Raw genomic sequence first — 22626 nt, forward strand, 5'->3', positions numbered from 1 at the left:
GTACTGTACATTTTATATTCTTAATTTTAAACAAGGGTCAAGTCATATTAAGGCAGGGAGCTGGTATTGGTTAACATTGCAGTACTCAGACAGTGATGTACAAGACATTTATTTGCAGTATGATGACAGTGATATAAGTGGAAAAACCAAAACTGACATGGTTAATATTAAAACTGTTCAGACAGCAATTCACATAATCTCTGAGATACAGCTTCTTTACTTGTTCGTAGTGTGAGCCTGTACATCTGAAAAAGAACATAAAGTTTTACTTACTTTTTAAACATTTTGGTATTAAATGAGTGCACAGTCAACTAGTGAAAACTAAGTTAACTCCTACTTGTTTTGTAAGCTTTGGTAGGAAAAAGAGCTCAAATTAAAGCATCCAGAGGCAGCCAGCCACGGAGTAATACAGCTTTTTCAAACCACTGGCTGAAACAAACTCATTTTAAAACCCCTGTAGAGAATAATTCTAGTATTTTTAGCCTTTAACAGAAAGGTGTTGTCCAAAATTTTTCTTTAAGAGGAGTACATGCTGTGGAAAAGCCTAAAGACCCTCTACCACCACTTCTTCAGGAAACAGAAGACTTACCACCCAAAAATTAATTTTAGTCCTTAGTTAACATTGATAAAACCTCTATCAAAAAAGCCTGAGTAAAGATATCCTTAACATTGTGTTCACACTTTCTCTTTTAGCCACTCTTTTACTAATTTAAAATGGCAAAAGAAAGCATACTTCATCTTGTCCGAGGTGCACAAGACAAAAACATTCAATTTTTCCAACCTTCAAGAGAAGATGAGACTTCAGGGACAGTCTGGAATATTACAATGATCTCTTCTAACAGGAAAGAGAATTGCTATGAGGAAGCAGCTTCCCAAGATGGTATAATGCAATGCAGGACCAGCTGCTACGATTTAATTTCTTGTTGGAGTCTGCAGTCACAATCTGCTAGTGCAATAGTGATTTTGAAATACCTTAAGGAGCTTCAGATACACACAGATAGTTTGTTCAAATGAGAACCTGTATTTAAAGCTGTAGATAGTTACACAGATACCTGTGCCTGGAGATTGGGTTCAAGGCGCAGCAAGCATCCAATCTGAGTAGTTTTTGTATGTATGATACCAGCACCAACAAAGTTGGCAGGATTGGGATCTACCTCCTCAAGCAGCGCTGATCCAAAGCCTATTATCTATGAAAGAAACACAGAAGATTCAGATGTGGAGAGAGTGGGACACAAATATCAAGTCTACCCATACACAGCCACCACCAATAGCAAAACAAGTAGGAGGCTAATTTTTAAGTCCTCAAGACAAAGAATTCTCCAATATCAATTTAATTACAACAAATTTTTGAAGAATGACCCTGCTAATGAGCTGTTCCTGTAAATAAGGTTCTTCTCAAAAGCAACTGAGAAATAAGATTTAACAGAAGTCTCCCCTGGTTTTGATACAGCCATTCCTGTCGTACACTAGTTACTTCTGCTTTGCCTAAGATAGCCAGTTCTACAAAAAGTGACTTTTCTAACAAGCCCACTTGTTTTCTAAACATTTCCAAGGATGGAGATTCCACCACTTCCTGTATTATGGTTTTATCTATCTTAATATCCCCATGGTGCTTCTTTTCTTATTTAGTGCTTATTATTCCTCTAAGGCTTTATACTGTCCTCATAGCAAAACTTGCATTTTTTTAAGAGTACAAAGGCAAAGAAGTATTTCATAGCTCGGATTATTTTTTGTGTGAGTTTGCTTGAGCTCCAGATTTGCTGAATACGTCTGCCAATCAGGCTTGCAGTGTTCACTGTGTGTTTTTATGTACTGCAATACTGAAAGGTTTCTCTGACTTTCTCAGACATTTATTGAGAGCAGACTGCACCCTATCACAACCTTCGCCCACAGCCAATGCTCCCATATACAGCACTAATCCTAGCAGGTGAAAACATGTCTCTGTGTAATAGTCTGACCTCAAAAGAAATCCTGCTCTGATGTCAAAGCCATCTCAGTTGAGGTCCTGCACATAGGTGCTGTGAAACAAATGCTGAGAGCACTGATCATGTGTCAGAAGCACTCAGCGCTTGCAGCTCCTCACCATTTGAACTCCAAGAGCAAGAAGGGAAGGAGGTTGGGTGTTATTTTGGTTTCATTTCTTTTCTTTTTGCTCTCAATGTACTTCATTGTCAGAGCGTGGCTCTGAAGTGTGGAGGCAGAAGATGAGATCTAAAATCCTGTTTTAAACTTGCACTCTTACTAATTGCTTTTAGCAGATTTTGGATCAGAGAAGACTATCACAGTTCTGCGACATCTGTCTGAAGTGGGTGTTGTTTGCAAAAAAAAAAAAAAAAAAAAAAAAAAAAAAAAAAAAAAAAAAAAAAAAAAAAAAAAAAAAAAAAAAAGCCAGGAAGACCAAGCCAGACATGATAAAACTGTGTATTCTTATGGCAAAGTCAGCTGCCATCAAAAAGCCTTATCAAGTTCATTGGGACTATGTATAACCTGTTACCGTAGCAAGTTATGGGAAACAAGGGCAGTGCCTCTTATACATTTGAATACAGAACACCCTTTACCTCTTCAGTGGAGGTAAGATATAGCTATATTATCTGTCATATATGCAGATATACCATCTGTCTCTTGCTAGTCAGAATAAATACATTATGAAGAGTCTATCTCTGGTCAATATTCTTAGTTTCCTCTTTATAAAGTTTGGAAATATTTAATCTCTCCAGTAACTGTTACATATGAGGGAGCCCTGCTGTCCTGGGGATGGCTGAACACCTGCCTGTCGAGGGGAAGCACTGAATTAATTCCTTGCTTTGCTTGCATGCATGGTTTTTGTTTTAGCTACGAACTGTCTTTATGTCAACCCACATGTTTTCTCACTTTTTAACCTCCTTATTCCTTGCCCCATCCCATGGCTGTGTGGCAACATGAGATGCCACTACCCCTTACTTACACTATGAAATTAAAAGCACCCCACTACCACCTACCTTTGCTTTTGTGATCTCTGCATCCATCGGGTGTTTTGCTTTAAAGATATTCTGAACTTCTTGTTTTGGACTGCAAGATAAGGCAAGACAGACACATGTATTATGTACAGCATTGTTCAACAGCAATTAATTAAGTTAGGAGAGCTTATAGTTTACAGGATTAAGTATGGGATGAGGCACTGCACCAGCTACATTCACAATACGACTTTTTCATCCCTTGGCCCACCACAAGAGCCCCAAGCCCAAGTACCAAGTCTTACTTGCTCAGTTGCTTCCAACGCTGAAAAAAGTCTTGAGAAGACATCTCTGTTGGCTGGAAGAACTTATTCAGCGTGATGGGTAATTTTACGGAAAGATTTTGAAATGTTCCACCATACCTGCATATGGAATAAAATGAACACAACGTATATGGCAGTGTCAGCAGTCTCTCAGCATAAATCAACCAAGCAACAGAGGATGAACACTAAGAACTAATTGCTTGTGATTAAAATCCATTATATCCAGATGATATTTCTAATATCAAGTTTTAATCCGCTGTTAAATAAATTTATTTGCTCTGCTTAGATGGCACATGAATTGGTTGAACTTTTAAGAGGGATCTCTCAGTTTTAACATAGGTTGTTATCCTAGATAGGATCCAAAGGAGTGAAAAAATATATTCCTGTGAAAAAATACCAACAGAACCATTTTAGGCTACAATAACAGAATGTAGCCCAGGAATCAGGACTTCGTAAAGTTGAGCTGATGCTGAGTGGACAGAACAAGATTCTATTTTCAGTTGCATACATTTCCAGGCCAAGTTATTTGCAGAAATGCTCTTGGTTTCCAGAAGAGAGAAGTTACTGCGTATATTCCTGTCAAGATTTCTCAAGCAAACAGGAAGACTGCTGTTTTGTACAGATAGCAGAAAGAGAAGTCATGGAGACATTTTATCAGTAGCTGCTTCTTGATTGTTCGTTTGCTTGTTTTTTGGGTTTTTCTTAACCGCATTGTTCCAAATAGCTTAAAGCTTAGTTAGATCAATTTTTCAAGTAAGGAGTCTACCCAAGAGAGCTTTGTGTATCCAGATTCTACATTTCAGTCACAGGACTATGGCAATTTTAACATATTTCATCTATTTAATTCACTAGCATTTGAAACTTTTGTTTTACCTGAACTGAATGTTCAGAATTGGAGCTTCCATGAAGTCTGACACACATTCGATGTTCACAACCTGCTGAACCTGTGCACCTCCATCCACTGTGGGGTCAACAGGCTTTGTCTGAAGATTCAGGCATAAAAAAGTAGTTAAGGAAACAGATCAATGAGTTGATAACTTAGAAACCAGCAAATCCTCCCATAAGCTGTAAGAGGAATTAGCATCATGTTCACTCATTCTCTATGTGCTATTGAACATTCAAAGCTCAATTCTTGTACAGCAAAAAAGTTTGCGGGGTGGGATTTTTTTTGGTTGGTTGTTGTCTTGGTGCTGGTTTTTTCCATACTGACATACCTACAAGCAATAACTGTCAATTCTCAGTAACTTGGATACTCTTAATAATGCCCTTAAAAAGGTATGAAAGTATAGATAGATTTAACAATAAAAACCACTGGACTATTTTGAATATTACAGACATGCTTTGAATCAAACACTGCTGATTACACAGTCTCCCTGAAATCCTCAATTTGCAATACCAAGCATTAAGTATGAGCCATAAAGGAGCAGCTTATTTTGAAGTATCATCATCCTGGTGTACATGTATTCTTCTATCTCCATGTCAAGTTTTAGGTTATCTGCTAATACAGTACTTGAAGGACATATCTCTCCCCTGCCACTTACTTCACAGCAGTGGAGAAAGCTACAGTTACATCACATATTTATTCAGCTTAATTTCTCCTTATTTCAAGAGTAAAATTTGTGTTTATAACCAGAGCTTTAGGGAAAGAATCTTCCATCCCTGTTGAAGACTTGCTCTTTCTATGAGAGCTTTAGAAAGCTATCAGCAAGTTTCCCATTTCTTCATGTTCAAGGACACCATGTCTGGATCCAGCAGCTTTATTACAGTTTTGTGCAACATAAACCATAAAACCCAAATAAAAACAGACACATGCTACTGCATTCAAGGATATTTGACTGAAGGTCATCTGAGCAGATTACTGTTGGAGTAAAATTCAAGAACTGTGTTGATGTCTTATTACCATAGAATATGAACATACGTCCTAGAAAGAAAAGGATGAGACATCAGAATTTTAGGTACACTTAGTCATATTGAACTGCACATGCTATAATTACCTAATGCACTGTCTTTCTACCTTTCTTTAAAACAACTTTGAAGAACCAAGCATAGTTTATCTTACCAAGATATTCACAGTTCAAAATGCAATGATTTAACAAAGTCATTAGATCCCTCTCACCGTAGCTGTCACACAAGCAGTTAAATAATCAGTGGAATATTCCAGTTGCTGCAGAATGTTACTTTTTATGTAAAGAAGCTACTACGCCACCAAGAGCTTTGCAGAAGGGGAAAAGCAAGCAATCCTAGTCCTGGCCTGTATTCAGTTCCCAGCCCTTTCCTAGATACTTCCAGGATCTCATGCATTAAATCTGATCTGAAGTGTACTGTGTCTCATATCATTACAATAAGCTATACTGTAAGATATAAAAATTGAGAAGAATGGTCCTTTATAACCCTGGCTGTACCAGCCATAAAACTGGGCAGCAAGAGCTGCAGCTTACAGTACCACTTAACATTGCCACTTCATCTCAGCTACCAAAACAACCAAAAAATTTACGGGAACAAGAGCTCACACGGAAGACAGGGATGCACAAACAGAGGGAGGTGTAAGACCGCTTAAGACTACAATGACATTTCCCTCTTAAGTAGCTGAAAAGTAAGTCAGTCTATCTATAATATCATGCTGGCACTGAGATTGATAATGCAGACACATCTAACCACTTGGCCCAAAAGATCTTACCCAGGTTCTGCCGAAATTCAGATTTCAAGCCAATTTGTAGCAACTGATTTTCAAATAAGACTCCATTATTTTTACACACAAACCTAGGGGAAGAGAGGGAAAATATGTTTTAAATTGAGCCACATTAAACAATATTTAGAACCACTAAATTCAGGGTTTACACAGAGGATGAAGATTGTGGTTAACCTAGAATGCATCAGTCTGTGAGAGAGGCCTTTGCAGAAAACTGCAGAGTTAGAAAAGACACTTTTACAACCAGAACCACCACTTGTAGGACACTAAAAGAACAGGAATTTTTATTTGATAGGATGTCTGAGAAACTAGGAAGGAAACCACAATATGCTATACACACACACACTGTCTAATAAAGGACCAGGCAACAGAATAGGATTTTTCTTATTAGTCTTGAGAACTTCTGAAACTCATTAGGTTGGTGCAGAATTGAAAAGTTTGAAGCTTTGACTGTTTAAACCTGAAAGAAAAAAGAATCCCTTGTTTTACCATTTCTGTATCACCCAAGTGAACTGAGAGCTGTACTTTTTCCATTTTGAGAGAGGAAGCCCATTATGCAGTGATTTCAGTCCTTTCTGTCACCCCCTCACTTAGAAGCAGAAGAGGTGGCCAGCAAACATCTGCCTTTTGCATACAAGGCACTTAAAACACACTCCGAAATATCAGTACTTTTGACAAGTACTCTCATGGGTTTTTTTTATTTGTGAATAGTTGCAAAACTTAACATACAACTGGCATTGCCTCATTTTACAGCAGTGTGTGATAGCACTGACTTGTAAAGGCAACTCTAACCTGTGTATTCATGAGCCTGTCACAAAATCCACAGCATCCACAGAGGTGTTCTAGTCACAAGTCTGACAGTACATGTTTCTCTAGTTTTGCTGATATTAAGTTAATGCACAATATAGTTTTGCTTTATAACTATATTCTGGAAATTGCCCAGCCTTGCAAGGTTTTAGTATTGCTTACTTGTGAAAAAGCTCATCAGCATCATGCACAGTATCAGCTGGTTCCTCAGAAACTACCTCAGATGAAGCCAGGTCAGGGCTAGTTCAGGCAGCAAAAAGGAAGAAAGGCAGTAGCGACAGAGATAGCAGGAGTTAGTAAAGACAGCTTAGTGCTTAGTTATTTCTTTTACCTCCTTCCTCAAAAATGGCACTGCTGAGTTTAATGCATGAAAAATTTATTAGCTGCCCTAGCTCAGTACACCTAGAAAGGTTTAGGCATTAGGCAATGTTTTCCCCCACTTCTCTCTCCCATCCCACCCAGATCGTTAGAAAACAGAAATCCTTCATGAAGACAGGAGATAGCTGAAGGCATTCAGTAGCTTAAATTTATACCTTTTAAAGAACCAAGTCCTTTTAAGTGTTTAATTGTGACAGCAAAAATGTTTTAGCTCAAAATTGTAAATGCAGCTGTATATTAACTACTACAAATGTGTGCTTTGAAGCAGAGACCTCATCAACCTTAGCACCCCTTCTAATTACAGGTGCACAATCAGTTCCTAAAAACACACAAGTATTAAGCATAGGCAAGAATTCACAGGCACACAGAGAATGACTTACCCAAGTAACAGATTAGAAACAAAAGTGACAACAGCACTAAAAAGAGGCAGGAAACTGTAAAAAGCAACTTCTCAGTATCATTAGAGAAGCATTTCATCATCTACAGACAGACCAAGGAGTTGGGCAATGCTATACTTTCTTCTGCAGAAAGAGAAAACTCTTTTTAGGTAGCATTTGCTTATGAAGCTACTAATATTGGTTTCTTCATTTACCCTTTAAAAAAAAAAAGCATGAACAAGCTTGTGCAGCTTCCTAAAGTCTTGGTATTGTGTTGTAAGATCAAACACCGCTTGTGACCTTCCAGGAGAAACACAGGATCAAATCTTAATCACTGCAAACCTGCAACAATGTCTTGCCTAGTATAAAATTTTGATGAAAGAGTCAATGATCCAGGCAGATCAGTTTCCCTAATTATGTCTTCTAGATTAGGATGCATTGCAAAGTTGTCAGGTCAACATTCAAACTTGGTCCTTGACAATAGTAATACATTCTTTGTCCAATAAGACAACTGATTTTTAAAGACATTCTGTGATCTTATGCTATTTATTCCCAAAATTTTAGCCAAATGACATTTGAGAGGAGTCCCAGTGGCTTTTAATACTAACAGGATTAAGAACACATACCTCCACTACACTGGCTAATGTACTTAGAAAGACACTTGTATCAAATCCCCTACAACTTGGTTCTTTATCCCCCTTTTTACACTCGTCTGTCAGACAGTAGCAGGATAATTTAAGTAAATCTTGAAATTCTGGGAAGCAGTATCTCTGGATATAATCCATCTCACTTTCAGTATCAGCTTGCCATAAGTAGAAAGACACAAGAAGACTTTATGAAAATAAAGCAAGAATAAATATATTCGTATCAGGCCACATAACCCCCAAATTCAAGATGTATTGAGATGCAGAAGCAGCTTAATTTAATGAAGAAGCAAAACCAGCATGAAAACTAGACACTACTGTGTGGTCAATATCATCAGGTTGGTTACAGCAGACCCAGCTTTTCCATTAGCAGAGATATTCAATAATGACGGCACATCCAGCAGAGAGTTCAAGAACACCTCCCTTGCTGAGAATCTACCACCCAGGAATGCATTCAACACGCTGGAAAAAAACCCAAAAGTTACGTATTTCTTTCCTTTAATCCTGTTTTAACAGACAAATTCTCCTTCAGATTCCTTTCAGGGTGACTTAATTACCTCGCAAAGTTGTCATCAGAACCAGGAGCAAGAGGTGCAACCGCAGAAGCTGAATCTGAAAATACATCCACCAGCAGGCTACCACTAGAGGAAGGTGGGGGAGCTGAATTGGTGATAGGGGCAGCACCCAGACCCAGCAGATCCGCCGATGGAGAAGGAGTAGACTAAGGAAGACAAGACACTTTGGTGTTATACTGCAGCAAAACTGAAACAAAGCTGTCTCTTTGCACACATGACTAAGCTATGGCAAAGTGCCTCTCCCCACCCCAAATCAAGGTTCGAATACATGTAAACGAGTTCACAAATGCAGTTATCAGGTTGTATTTCAACTTCAGGTCATTTACAGATGTGGTTTTTTAACTTTGAAGAGAGTTACGTCCATCTAAATATTAAATAAAAAAAAAAAAAACCACCACAATTCATCTGTCTAGAATCTGATTCTGCAGAAAAAGATGACAAAGTTTTTCCTTCCCTCTCTTCTCCTTTCTTAGTTTCAAGGGAAATTATGTACTGTAGGGAACAAAAATCAAATTTGTTGCTTCTCTTTCATGAAGAATCCAGCAAGAAAGGCAGCAGCTTTTACACAAATCTAAATCAAAGGTCATCATAGCATCTTTAGAATGGACTATCAGTTTAATCCTGGGTTTTTGAAGCTTGGCACACCTTAGAATGAATATAAAACCTAACCAGCAAAAAAAAGCAGAGCCTGTAGCCAGTTCAAGCTGCAAACACTGAAGGAAGAGGCAAGACCTTTAAACTACTTTTTTCTCAAATAGAACAAATCAGGTAGCCAGGACACAATCATGGAACAGAGGCTGCATGTATGTGTCCAAGTTGCATGCAAGAACAAAGCACAGACTGTTAATCAAAATGTTCATGTATTAGACATTAGGAGCTTAAAATATGCCAGGTAATCTGCTGGTAAGTCAGGAGATACATTTAGATTGAATCTGAAATCTTGTGTTTTTAAGCCAACTCAAAGTTACCATATACTCCAAAGACTGAATTTAATGGAGCATAATGAAAAATTCCCGGGCAAAAAAATTTCTACTGAAAACAAACAGTTGGAGCTCAAATTTGCAATGTTTTTGGCATCTAAACCAGGGTTACACTAAAGCCACTAATGAAGGTAACACAGTGCAGATTGTTACGTGCCTGCAACCCAAAAAGTGAAGCTCATAAAACATAATGCAATATTAACTGCCAGTCACCTCAGTCAATTTGGCATGCAAAGAGAACTTGGCAAGTTTTCCACTGGAAAGAGATTTCTGTCCAGCCAAAAATGCTGCACTTGGAATATCTACTTTTATATACTACAGTGACTAAGTATTATGCTCTAACAAACTGATAAGGGAACATGCTACAATATTTCCTTCCCTTAGATCGTCTTCTACTATATATTAAGCGTAATTACAGGTTATGGTAGGTATTAAAACCAGAAGGAAGTATTAGATTATGGAAAAAATTGATCCTACCAGCTTTAATTGACTATAAAATGAGAAGTTTCAGCTCAGAAGAACAAAAACAACTGTGGCCTTGTCTACCATAACTGAACTGAAGTAGTACTGTCAAATGAACAGTAACAACATTATACGGATTTCAGGACATTCCTGTGAAATCAAATGTTTTCTACTTCCAGTAAAAACAGTAACAACCCAAACCAAGATGCAAAATAACATGTTGGATAAAGCAGAAGAACAGCTAATACTTTGGAATTCAAGTTAACTCCTTTTAAATATTACTTTTATAATTTAATAACATGATTTAATAGTAAAATTTGTTAAGAATTTAATTTTATAATCTCACCTTCACTGCAACTGCACAAGCAAGGAAATTCCCATTTCTAGGGTTACAGCAATATTTTTCAAATAACCTTGTAAAAAAGATTTTTTTTGTCTCAGACAGTTTGTCCCAATTCATGTAAGATTTCCAAAGGAAAACTGCATCCAAGCATGCAGTGGGGGAAAGCAGCTGTGCATTCCCCTGCTTTATGACAAACACCCATAGTCTTAAGTTCAAGATGAGAAATTTTAAATGCCTATAGAGCCACTGGAAGGAAACCATTCTTTTCTCACTTGCACACCATCTAAGTTAGTGAAATAACAGCTTTTAAACTCACAACAGCACTGGCATTGACAGAGGCAGGTTCAGCGCTTCCATTCATATCAGAGCTCCTCTCCTTTTTGATCTCTTCAAGGTCAGTAACTGTGCCCGGGCCTTTCTTCTTCTTGAGTTTAGCCAAAATAGAAGATTCTCTCTCTGGAAATGGAGGCATTTCTTCCAAAACTGTAGCCTTATCACAAAAAAGAGGTATTAGTTAAACTTGAGACAAAAAGTCAAAGTAGTTTCTCAGTCTTTGAAGAGATACACCTTTATAGATTGCACAAGGTAAAAGCAGAAGTAATTAGCCACAGAGAAAATTACTACGCAGTTTACTGTACACTGACAGACTGATTGCTTTAAAAAAAACCCCAAAAAACCAAAAAACAGAAAAGACAACTTTCAGAAGTCCTCCCAAAGCAGTTGGCTAAGAGAACAGGAGCATATCACTTCTCTGAAACATTGGTATTAAATTAAAAATAAAAATTAAAAAAATTAGATCACAGCAGATCTAATGGTCTTTAAGTCAAGCAGACCTAGACTAGGATTCTTGGTAATCTCTGTGGTTTTACTCAGAGCTAAGCATTTATTAACTTTAGTCAAAACTAAAGCTGCTGTACTCTGGTCAGACCTGAGAGCCCCAGGTTAAACCACTGAACTTCTAGAGACAAAAAATTACCCTTTTCCTGACGACCATCAAGAAAGTCCTCAAAGCAAAGCCATTTGTTATCTAAATACTGTAGGACCCCCTATTATGCCAACTTCCATGAGCTTCCCAGCTCCAGATTAACGTGTTTTAAAGGTCATTTGTCCCACTAAAGCAATAACAACTTTTAATTTAGCTCTAAATTAAAGATCATTGCAGCAGAATTAGGAAGATTAAAAGAATCAGCACCCACATCGTAGATTCTTAATCCTTCATTAAGATTTCTGATCAATCAGGTAAGGTTTAGAGGAGCAACTTGTTGACAGAAGAGTTCTGCATAAAAAAGAAAATAATCTTTATACCTACCAATATATCAGTACTAGCAATAGTACTGAGCCTCAAATACTCAACAGCTCTCTGCTGCAGCTCAACATCAGCATTCTTTAGCTGACTGTCACTGCGTAAAACATCTTGAATTGTAGTTTTGATTTCTGGAAACAGGTTCACAAACTTGATGTAGGTAGACAGAAGCAGAGCTCGGGTAGGAACACTACACAGATGAAACTTGGAATGTAGCAAGTTGAACTGGATGAGGGGACTTAAAAATGGGAAGAAAAACAATTTGTTCAGTTTTTGTAGACCTGACAATCTTTACTAATGCATTACTAGCAAGAGCTGAATTATTTGTTAACTAGCTTTCAGGAATGTTAAATAAACATTAGATTCTGTACAGAAAGTATTACAACTTCAATTCAGTATTTTAGAAGGTGTTTTACCTTGATCTTGGATCACCTGCTATCAGATTTCCAAATTCTCCCAAGATGTAGCCACCTACTTTTACAAGATTCTCATGGCATGCAGGAGCTTGAAGGGCCTGTAGAAACATATTAATAGTCATCAATTTGTAATATATGAAAAAAGATGTTTTCTGCCACTTCCATTGCCAGTTTCCTTGCTTACTTTCCTGAGAGAGCAGACCATGGGTCTAGGCACTAGAGAGCACTCCTGAGAAAAGCATGATACGAGGTATGACTTCACAGAAGACTACATAAGTAATACTTGCTTAAGAGCACTCTTAGGCTCTTCTAGCAGCACTGTAGACTTTTGAGGACAAACAGAGCTACCTAAGTTTCCCCTGTTATATCACATGGTGTTGACTTAATTCCTACTTTATTTTGAAAGTGAATTGAAAACAGTTATTCTCACCTCAAAAACAGTCTTTGCTGCATATCCTTGAACATCATCCCTGTTGATGACAATCTGAATAACTCGATACCACACTTCTTCACTGACATAGTCACCAGCAATGCGAATCAGATTCAAGATTGTATCCACATACCAGGTATAATCCACTGCATACTTCTCAGCCAGAATTGCAACTTTCAGAACCTGAACACGCAGAAGGGAATACAGAAGGCTGATTAGCTTCTGCTGTAAGCTGTGCATCAAGATTTACTTTCACATACACCTAGTGACACCCCACGGTAGCCTAGAAGCCTCAGTTTCAGTTGCATCAGCTTGTTCATTGTTCCCATAGCTAAGGTAAAAGATGAACATTGAAATGCTGTTGCTCAGCATTGTAACTGTGTTACACAGCAGTTGCTCAGTACACAGAGTTTTCCCCATAATGCATTGAAGTATGGTGTACCTGTGGCTTCTCAACTGTGTACCTAAGTGATCAAGAGCAATTTATTGAACATTTTTTGTTTGCTATACCATCTAAACCATCACTGAGACAGGATCAAGAAAGAAATTGGAAACCTCTTGGGAAAAAAAAAGGTAAAAGGTGGAAACTCAAGCTAGCAGACACAAACCAGAGTCCTCAAAGTATAGCTGACTTTTTCAGGTCATACTCAGATTCCTACATCCTGAAGCAAACAATCAGCTTAGGAGAAGACCTCCACATAATTTATTATCAGTTGCATTTACTAAGCTTAAAAGAATAGGTAAGTATAAAGGAACAGAATGATATTCACATTAACTGCCAAGTCAGGGGACATTGTCAACAGCAACCAGGCAGTACAAGAGGTAAATCAGCTAACTCTGTATTCCACATACACTTCTCCAATCAAGAAACTTCAGCACCTAACTAAGCTAAATAACTACTGTAAGTACAAGCCTTGGTTAGCATTCTAGGAAGGTCATTAAGTGAGTATTTCAACTTTTGCATTTTTATCCTACTGGTAGGAAAGAGATAAGTATCAGATTACCAGATTATAAGGTATTGCTTTTGGGAACCCTTAGGCAGAATATTCTCACAGCATACACAGTATAAAGTTCTACCTACAAATAAGCATTTACCACACTAATTTTTGAAGCTTTTAAACAGTTGACTAGAGTAGGACCTAACCCTCAGATATAGAGACTGTTTGCTCAGGCATTGACAAAATTCACTTTGCTTTTTATATGCAGTGCCCTGAAAACAAGACCAGTTTTTAAAATTCTTAGTTTCCAAGCTTCCCCCCAGCCCCCTTTCCCATTAGTTTCCCTAAATTAAGAACACTCTTTGCTACTAGATTACAAACCTAGGGAATTTTTGTTTATTTGTTTTGGTAGTTTTGTCTGTGGATTTTTTAAAGCCACCGCGAAAAATTATCACAGACTATGCAGCCTCCTTATCAATAAATGATAATTATGGTACCAAAGCACACTATGAAAAAAATAAGGAAAACACAAATAGCTCACAATTTCTTCTCTAATGGAATAATCAGCAGTCTCCAGGTAATTCAGCATTTCAGCCACAATCTGTTGGGCATTGCTTCGGTCACACATCGCATACAGAAGATCTACAGCTCTCTGTCGCACACTTACATCTCTTTCAGTCTGCAAAAGGACACAGTGAAAGGTTAGGGTGATTTCTTCTTTATTTAGAAAGTACATGCAACTTCAGAGATGAAACTTGCTACAATCCACAGTCAAATTTAAAACAAGTCCATTTTTATAATCTTTCAGATTATGAATGAACTTATATACCATTCACATAAGCTACAAGTTTCTCATTCTGTTCTCAGTTTCAGTCACCTAGAAAGAGGTCACCAGAGTCTCAGAACTTTCTGCTTTTAGATAACATCAAAAAAAGTCAAATCATGGGGTTTTGTTTCTGTAGCATACATATTCATATCTGTGTGGGTGCTAAAAGAATGGAGGAGTTTGTACAGAACACTCCAGTATTACCCTTAGTAGGGTGAGTCTGTGGTCCACTATGCACTATCAGCACCACTGGTCATAAATGCACCAATAACTGGTTGATATTGTCAGATTGTTACCAGGCCAATGGGACATCAGCTACCTGCAGGTTTAGTGTGGGGCATGCCTTCTAACAACAGAAGCCCAGCTAGAACAGGTATGTACACTGAAGTTAGACAAGTGTATTAATACATTAACACAATTCCAAGCATGAGTTTGGAAGAAAACAATCCATTTAAAAACTCAGGTATCCAAGTAAATTTATACACAAATCAGTTCTACTCTTTCAACTTCTGCTTTACCACATAAACATGGCCAGGGAACATGTCTTTCTGGTTGCTTATCTTTACAATTCTGCTGTGGAAGCTGATTTGCTCTTCTGCCCCTCATAAACTACTACATTGAAGGAACAGTGTCCAATACCAGTAAGACAATAATAAAACTGTCTTTCCAGCATTCTCAGTTTTGAAATTCCACATTTTTAAAGAATTATTCATCCTCAGTCTACAGTTTAAGCAGATACCATAGTCTTACAAGGGACATAGCTACGAGTATCAGATTCACCAGCAAGGCGCAGAAATAAACCGCAGCTGACCTCTAATTGCCAGCACAGCAAGACTTTGCTGGATTAAAGAAAAAAACTCGAGTGAACTTTGAGAATAACTCATTTGGTCCCCAAGTATTATTAGTTTAACTGGGGATGGGGAAATGGTTTACTTGGGGCAGTGCAGGAGAGGGTATTGAGGCAGGGGACAAGACAACACTCGAAAACAGACCACACACTTAAATATTTACCTTCAATGCATTGATAACTGTTTCTATGTGTGTTTTCACAGCCTCATGTGAGAATTCAGAGCTGGCAAGCGTGCACATGCTTTCCAGTGCTAGGTAACGCAAATTAGTTTCTCGGTGCTGTAAGAACTGACCTAGCTGGTTACAGGCACGGACTAGTAGATTTGGCTCACTGCACAGAACAGGAGAGAAAGTGAAAGGGTTAAAAGTAACAGGTTTGAGAACATTCAATACAGAATACTATTTTTGCCGTGGAAATTTCTTAAAATGCCTCAGAGTGTCTGCTAGAATGCTTTGCTAGTGAAATGAAAATTCAGACACTGTGAGCAAATCATCTGTGGGATTAGAGCAGTGGGGTCAATATAAAACACCAAATAAAGAAGCGGCAAAAAACAAAGCAATAAAAAAATTTGCTGACAGCAACACGGTTCATTAATACTGTTCAATTCCATTACTGTGGTTGTCTTCCAATCTAGCAAGCAACTTCATATGCTGTTCTCCTCCCCTTCCTCCCCCAGTAAATTCTGATTTACTGTTGAAGACAAAGTCACAGTTCTTCATTTCAAAAAAACCCCTCTCATAACAGAAGTGTTCTCACAGCTCACCTGTCATGATGTATAATTAAGCTTATTGCCTCAAACAGGACAGCATTCTTCGCATTTGAGTGTTGTACTTTTTTTGACTTTGGTGGCTCCTGTGCTTTGTTAAGAATAGTCTCCAGGCATTCTGTTAGACGGCCACGTACCGCAGGGTCTTCTGGAGAAGAACAAGCCGTTGGACAACTTCATTTTGCTCAACACCCTAATCTCAACCTTAGGCCTTTCCCCTTGCTAAATCTGAATAAACTCAAGTATTCTGATACATTACAAACATTTACCCTCCCTCAATACACAGCTGGTAAAAGAACTCTAAGCAACAGTTCTATCTGGGTGAGAAAAGAAGCCAGACACAGTCTGCACTATAATATATTTCAAGGCTTTAATATAATTGATAACATTAAAGAATGTTTAAAATGGAAGTTGCCACTGGTTTGACATTTTGTTAAAATTAAACACAACACAGTTCAAAAGGCCATGTAGCTTAGAGCTATCTGAAAAACTCAAGAATAACAACCTCAGCATCCTTGTCTTAAGACAATGTGCTTGCACTCCAAGTTATGGTAACGCTGCGGGAGCGTAGCTCTTTGGAGTCAATGTGCTGCGTAGAGAGCTGCCCACCGCTGTGATTTGTGCATTACCTGGAGGGGGGTAGCACTGTAACAGCCTCAGAAGTTTCACAGATAGCCAAGGAGCAGGAACAAAGTAGTATGTGTAGTCCTGAAGATCTGTTGATGCAGAAGTTACAATCTGTAAAACAAACAGACACTGTCAGCTACTGAAGTGATCCACAATCATTAGAAGGAGCCAAAGAACACTGTAGATCACCTCTGACAGAGGCTTGCAAAACTGCACTAGCAATGTTTAAATCAGTAAATTAATTAAGTGCAAGTTCTCATACTCTTGAGTATACCATAGGAAACGCTAGTAATAGAAATTCAGTTTTAAAGATATAGTAGTCTATGAAGTTTCTTCTTGAAAGCACACTTGCTTTTCTCAGACAAGAAGATGACCATCTTGTTACACCAGAACGTTTAACTAGAAGCTTGACTTTGTATCAGCAATCCATAGATAAGATTAAGCCAACAGAAAGCAGTTACATAAATTTGGGTCTACAATACATTTGTGAAATAGCATCCTCACATGTCTTCCATACCTTCTAAAAGGAAAAAAAATTAAAACAAAACAAAACAAAAAAAACCACCACAAAAAACCAAAAACACAACACAAACACACACACAAAAAAACCTCCCCACACACAATCCACACACATCAGTTTTCCAGCATGGAGGTGCTAACTTACAGATGTGCCCCTCCACTCTTCCCTGCACCCCTGCCTGTGCTTAACTCCTCACACTCATTTACAGAATATGAAATGCTTATGATTATTAACCCAGCAGCAGCTCAAAACAATAGGGAATAGGAAGACAACTCATCTTATTAGAAGCTTAGATAAAGCTCACGCTATAGTCTGTATTTTTGAGGGGTTTGTGTAGAGGTCTGTAGAATCAGTGTTTGATCCAACTACTCTTTGGTGTTAATAGTAACAAAGCGAGGATTAAACTTAACTGCATCATGAGGATCCTTTCAAATACTAGTCACTGAGACAGAAAGACACTTTTTTGCTCCATAGACTTGGAGCATAGCAGGGGTTACACAAACAAAGTTTGGGCAAGCCAAGACAGCTTTCTGTCCAGGTAAGCAACAAGCGTTAAAAGACGTTAGGTGAACCAGCTACATAAAGTGACACTGAATCATCTTCACATTTAATGGTACACTAAACTAATCTGACTCTACAAAGCTGAACAGTAAGCTAACCTGATCTAAAAAGTTGAGTAAATTAATCAACAGTGAAGAATTATCAGGGTTATGAGTGGACTCACTCTGCTTAACCTTGACACTGCCAAGGAGACTGAAGTCTTAAACTCTTCTGGGTTCTTCTGTGCCAAGGTGGTGATCAGACTTGTAGCTGCGGTAACCACACCCTAGAAAAAAAACACACCGACAAAGCAACATAATTAAATTTTGTATCAGTTTAAGATGCTACCCATTAACACCTTTCAACTGTTTTTTTAAGAATCAACAAAACTAAATTTATCCCCATGACAAAGCCTTGCATTAAAAAGCCTTTTATTAGGCAAGTAGCTACACTAATTCCACACCTGCAGAATCCAGCATGATACTGCCATGCTTGCAGAGCATTTTATGCTATTTTTGTGTTAGCTTTGTCTCATATTTGGATAGTACCTCTAAAATAAGAGAGTTTTATTAAAATAAAGCCTGGACGCAAATTGTCTTCTTCTACAAGAGAAGAGTGAGCAGAAGTAGGATGCAGCAGATTCATCCAGGAAAAAATTCTCACAACCCAACATAACAGAGGGCTTTGTATAACACAAACAGCTTTTATTACTGCAGACTAAAACATTCTTATTACTGTCGAAGTATGGGTCTTAATAGCCTTACTTTCAGAAAGTGGGAAAAAAACCCAGTGTCTCTTATCTAGAACAATATGTTTTTTGAACCAGCAAGGTGAGAATGACAACATGAACACCACAGGACAAGCATGTCCAAGCACTGACAAATCAAGTCTTCCATTTTTAGTGCAGGTCTAATCTTAAAAGGTCTAGGAAAATTAGTATTACACCTATACAGTATGACTTAGTATGACAAGATTAATTTATTTAAAGCCAGAGCAAAAGAAGAACTTGTGCATACCGTTCTTCTATCTCCAAGAAAAAGGCAAACAAAGGTTTATTAAAAATGAATATAAACAGCAACTAAAAAAGGACAACAACTCCTTCCTTTTTCTTCCTAAAGCCTGAAGAAAACAGCAACCCACTTGCTTGAAAGGGTGGAGAAGAAATAAATTGTGCATTTAACAGAAGTGACATAATTCTAATAATTCACACACACTAGGCCTGAGAAGCACAATGAAGCTGATTTACCAAGTGCTGGTCATTGAGGAGATGCACCACTCTGGATGTCCAGTCTCCCATGGGAACAAGGTCAGGAGAAGTTCTATATAAACGCAGCAAGCATAAAGCAGCACTTTGCTTCACGCTATCCATAGTGTCTCTGCAAGACAAATATGGAGTTAAAATAGAGTGGTTCAGTCACAGCAGTACCTGCAGAACAGCATTATGCCAGTCTTCACACTGACTCAGCATCCCTGGTCAGGTCACATCTTTTCAACAGAAGTTCACTAAATTCTTCCTATGTTCAAGTATTTCTTCCTAATTTAATCCAGCAAATTTAATTATTCAGATTTTCAACCATTACAAGTGTCTAGTAGCCTCTATAATTATTTGTTACAACTTCAAGTGATATTTCACATCTTTTTATGGGAATTGAAAGTTTATCTCATCTAATTAGCAGAAAAGGCTTCTTCCAGACTGACTCTGGTCAAACAGTTAAGGTACAGTGTGCTATGAATGCTGCCAAAGCTGGATCTCTTGTATAGCAGATACAAAGAGGTCCTGCATATCAGATTCAAATCATTAACTACTCAACAGCCTCAGCACCTACATCTAGCACGCAAGTCTGCTATCAGCAAGCATGCAAACCACAAGTCTATTCACCTTGCCATCCCTGCTGCTGGCACAGAAACAGACTATTTTAAGAGCAGCATGCTACTATTCTAGTTCAGTGAACTCCCTTTCACAAAGTAGACAACTAAGCATTTTGTGTGCTGCACAAACAACAGCTATAAAATGTACAGAGCATTACCACTGCAAGTTTAAAGAGGCCAGTTTAGAGGGTGCAATCCCCATTAAATGTTCAGAAACCTCCACATCCTGAGAAATTAAGCCCACCTATTCTTCATAAATTTATCACTTTTCCATGAGATCAAGTTGTATCTCAGTTAAAAAACACAAAACAAAACAAAAACCCACAAACCTATTCCTCCCCTGCTCCCAATTTACACTCAAGCCAAGAGAGCTACGCTGAAGTTGCAAATGTAACTGACAATGCTCTTTCTGCACAGGTCACTTGGATAGGACATGGACACGTACACATTTCACATATATTATCTTAGAAATGCAGAAGGAATGAGACCCTGAAGAACATAAACACAGCTACAGGTCTAAGTTTAAACAAGTCTGAACTGAAGGAACCGTGCTCGGTCTGCGATCAGTGACCTTAAGCGAAATTTTTGGAACTTTTTAAGGTTATCTTATTAAAAACCATGACTCATCCCTGCAGCGTTGTCTCCACTGAGCTACATGGAGAATAGCATCTGGCAAGGGCAGTGCTTGACATTTAGAGTATTAATACAGTTCTTATGCCACATGTCACTTTTTATATTAATTTAAGACATTACCTTGTTATAAAACAAGATCCGTGCATATTCTAAAATATTTCATATCCAAAAGAGTCTAAACACACTGTTTACACTTGGACATTTTAAGTTTCAATAAATAGATTAGCCCTACAATCACAACTTTGACTTTATATTTACTTAAATACGATTTCAGACATTTGCCAGGTCTGCTTAGAAGCCTATAGGCAGTTACACAAATAGTTGTTTACATGGCTAGTAGAGGAAGCAAGAAAGCCAACAAACCAATACTGCGTTCCTTATGAAGTTGGCACATTTAAATAAGAGTTTCAGTTTATTAAAAAATTGTAGTATAAACATCTATTTAGGTTCGGTTTTTTCTCTTTCTCATCAGGAGAGGCAAGGAAAGTAAAACATATTTCAGGGGTGTTCACTACTACACATTTATACAGAACAAAAACCAGATCTGAACAAAGCTGTAAAAGCCTATTCAAGATATTGACAGTCTTAATTTCCACCTACAAGCAGCTCCATACTCAGTTAAGTCAAAGTACCTGCAGTCACTGGAAACTCTCACTACTGCAAGCCCAGGCCTGTGTAGCTCTAAGCACGGATTAAGCTGCTGCAATGGAACTGAGCTGCTGAAAAGGTTTATTGGTGGTGTACTTGAGAGAAGCATGTCATACCTACCCAGCCACAAGTATTTTTGGAATTTCTCCAGCAAATGCTTCTGCCATCTCCCTGCTACCCACATTAGCAATACAATGCAGAGCGAGCCCCATGAAGGTGGGGTTTCGGCTGGCCAGGTCATTCTTGATTGCATTGTTTATTAAGCGGATCAGCTCACTGTTAGAGTTCACTAGGACAGAGATGAAGAGATACCCCTGGGAGTCAGAAAAAGGAAAATGAAATTTATTTTAGTTGACTTAAATTCTGATTTCTGTTCATGACAACACGTCATTCTTTGAGACATACAATTCTCCTCCAATACCATGTATATGGGCAGAAATAGACATTTAGATATATCAAAGGTTAGAAAAATTAAGCAAAGTAAACAAAACTTTATTATTGAGATACTAGTATGTTACATGCACCTGAAAAACACAACCTTACCTAGGAAGATGAAAAGAAATATTCTGAAAAATTAAAAGTTTATTTACCTTCTAATGCAAGACTCAAGGCAGTTTCTTAACAAGAGTAATTTTCTGCAGAGCACACATTTTAGTTTTTGCAATTAGTTCAAGACTCCCTGTGCACAAAGGTCTTTAGATTTCAGAATCACTGCTAGAGCCAAAATAAGGCTTTAAGCCAGTGCAAGGGGAATGAAGCAAAGTCCTCTAGAGATTCTAGAGCTGAGGCAGGATATTAGACAGACCAGCTTATCTTTTATAGAGCCCGAGTTACTCACAATCTGTTTCTCTGTATATCGATTGGAACTGAGCAGATTTACAGCCTCCATGTGACCAAAGTCAATGTCATGGCCCAGAAGAAAGATGAAAAGCAGTTTGCAGACATATTTTTTCTTACTGTAACCATCCAGAGCCTTGTCACCTGAAAAGCAAGGAAACAAAAAACAATTAAGCCTATGTTATGCCTCAGCTTGGTTCCACTCCCTCCTCAGTGGAACTGAGGAACGTCATCATATCTTACAGTAACAAGACTTACATTTGCACCTAGTAATTAACATTGGTATTTAATTCCATATGTATTGCCCTATAGAAGAGAGACAAATTCATGGTTCAGCTACTGCAATACTTTAATTTCACAAATTTAAAATTTGTTTCAGCTACAGTGAACAAAATGTTAAATATATCCATTTATCTCCAACTTAAAGGACTGTAAGTCTTCACATAATTTTGTGCTAAACACATTAAAGTTACCAAAAATGAACATCAGCAGATGTCAGACAAGCAAACAACTTCTGGGTTTAAAAAAATTAGTCAACTAAAATATTAAGTCATAGAAGACAGGTAGCCCAAAGACTATATTGTTAATTACATTTACCACTCATTATCTATATCCTAAAGGATGGTCATGAAATAATGCTATCAGCTAGTCCCTGAATTATCCTGCAGTGTCCTTAAAGTATGATCTTACTAAGAGGTAGTGCATACACATTTGCTCAACTGCGATTTTGCTCTTTTTCTTCAGAACAGCTATTCCTTTCATACACGTTCTCTCCTTAAACTAATTATCAAACCTTTTATCACAGTAACAGGTCTTGATGCACGTTCTCAAGTGCACCACTGTAGAGAACTCAGTAGCAACGAAAAACCCCCAACAAGATGTTTTAGAAAGATTGAGTGACACGTATACTCC

General features: G+C 37.9%; 1 protein-coding gene across 3 annotated transcripts; it reads right to left on the reverse strand.

The window, feature by feature from the left end:
- Positions 1-66: 66 nt before the first annotated feature.
- Positions 67-21862, reverse strand: AP2A2 (adaptor related protein complex 2 subunit alpha 2). 3 transcript variants are annotated; one of them, XM_027907002.1, is made up of 21 exons: positions 21716-21862; positions 20998-21191; positions 18974-19103; positions 17912-18013; positions 16670-16778; positions 16038-16185; positions 15436-15604; positions 14140-14277; positions 12661-12843; positions 12231-12328; positions 11821-12052; positions 10828-11001; positions 8709-8872; positions 6915-6992; positions 5934-6016; positions 5088-5177; positions 4130-4253; positions 3239-3355; positions 2979-3048; positions 1053-1187; positions 67-245 (listed from the first exon to the last, which is right to left on the reverse strand). In XM_027907002.1, the coding sequence occupies exons 1-21, from the start codon at positions 21764-21766 to the stop codon at positions 168-170; spliced, it is 2667 nt and encodes an 888-aa protein (XP_027762803.1). In that variant the 5' UTR covers positions 21767-21862; the 3' UTR covers positions 67-167. The 3 variants fall into 3 exon arrangements, with proteins under 3 accessions (XP_027762803.1, XP_027762802.1, XP_027762804.1); XM_027907001.1 differs by having other exon boundaries at positions 16038-16188; XM_027907003.1 differs by lacking the exon at positions 6915-6992 and having other exon boundaries at positions 16038-16188.
- Positions 21863-22626: the final 764 nt, after the last annotated feature.

This window comes from Empidonax traillii, unplaced genomic scaffold, assembly GCF_003031625.1.
Source record: "Empidonax traillii isolate 1590-97213 ecotype Southwest subspecies unplaced genomic scaffold, ASM303162v1 scaffold1391:size172105, whole genome shotgun sequence".
NCBI classification, from domain to species: domain Eukaryota; kingdom Metazoa; phylum Chordata; class Aves; order Passeriformes; family Tyrannidae; genus Empidonax; species Empidonax traillii.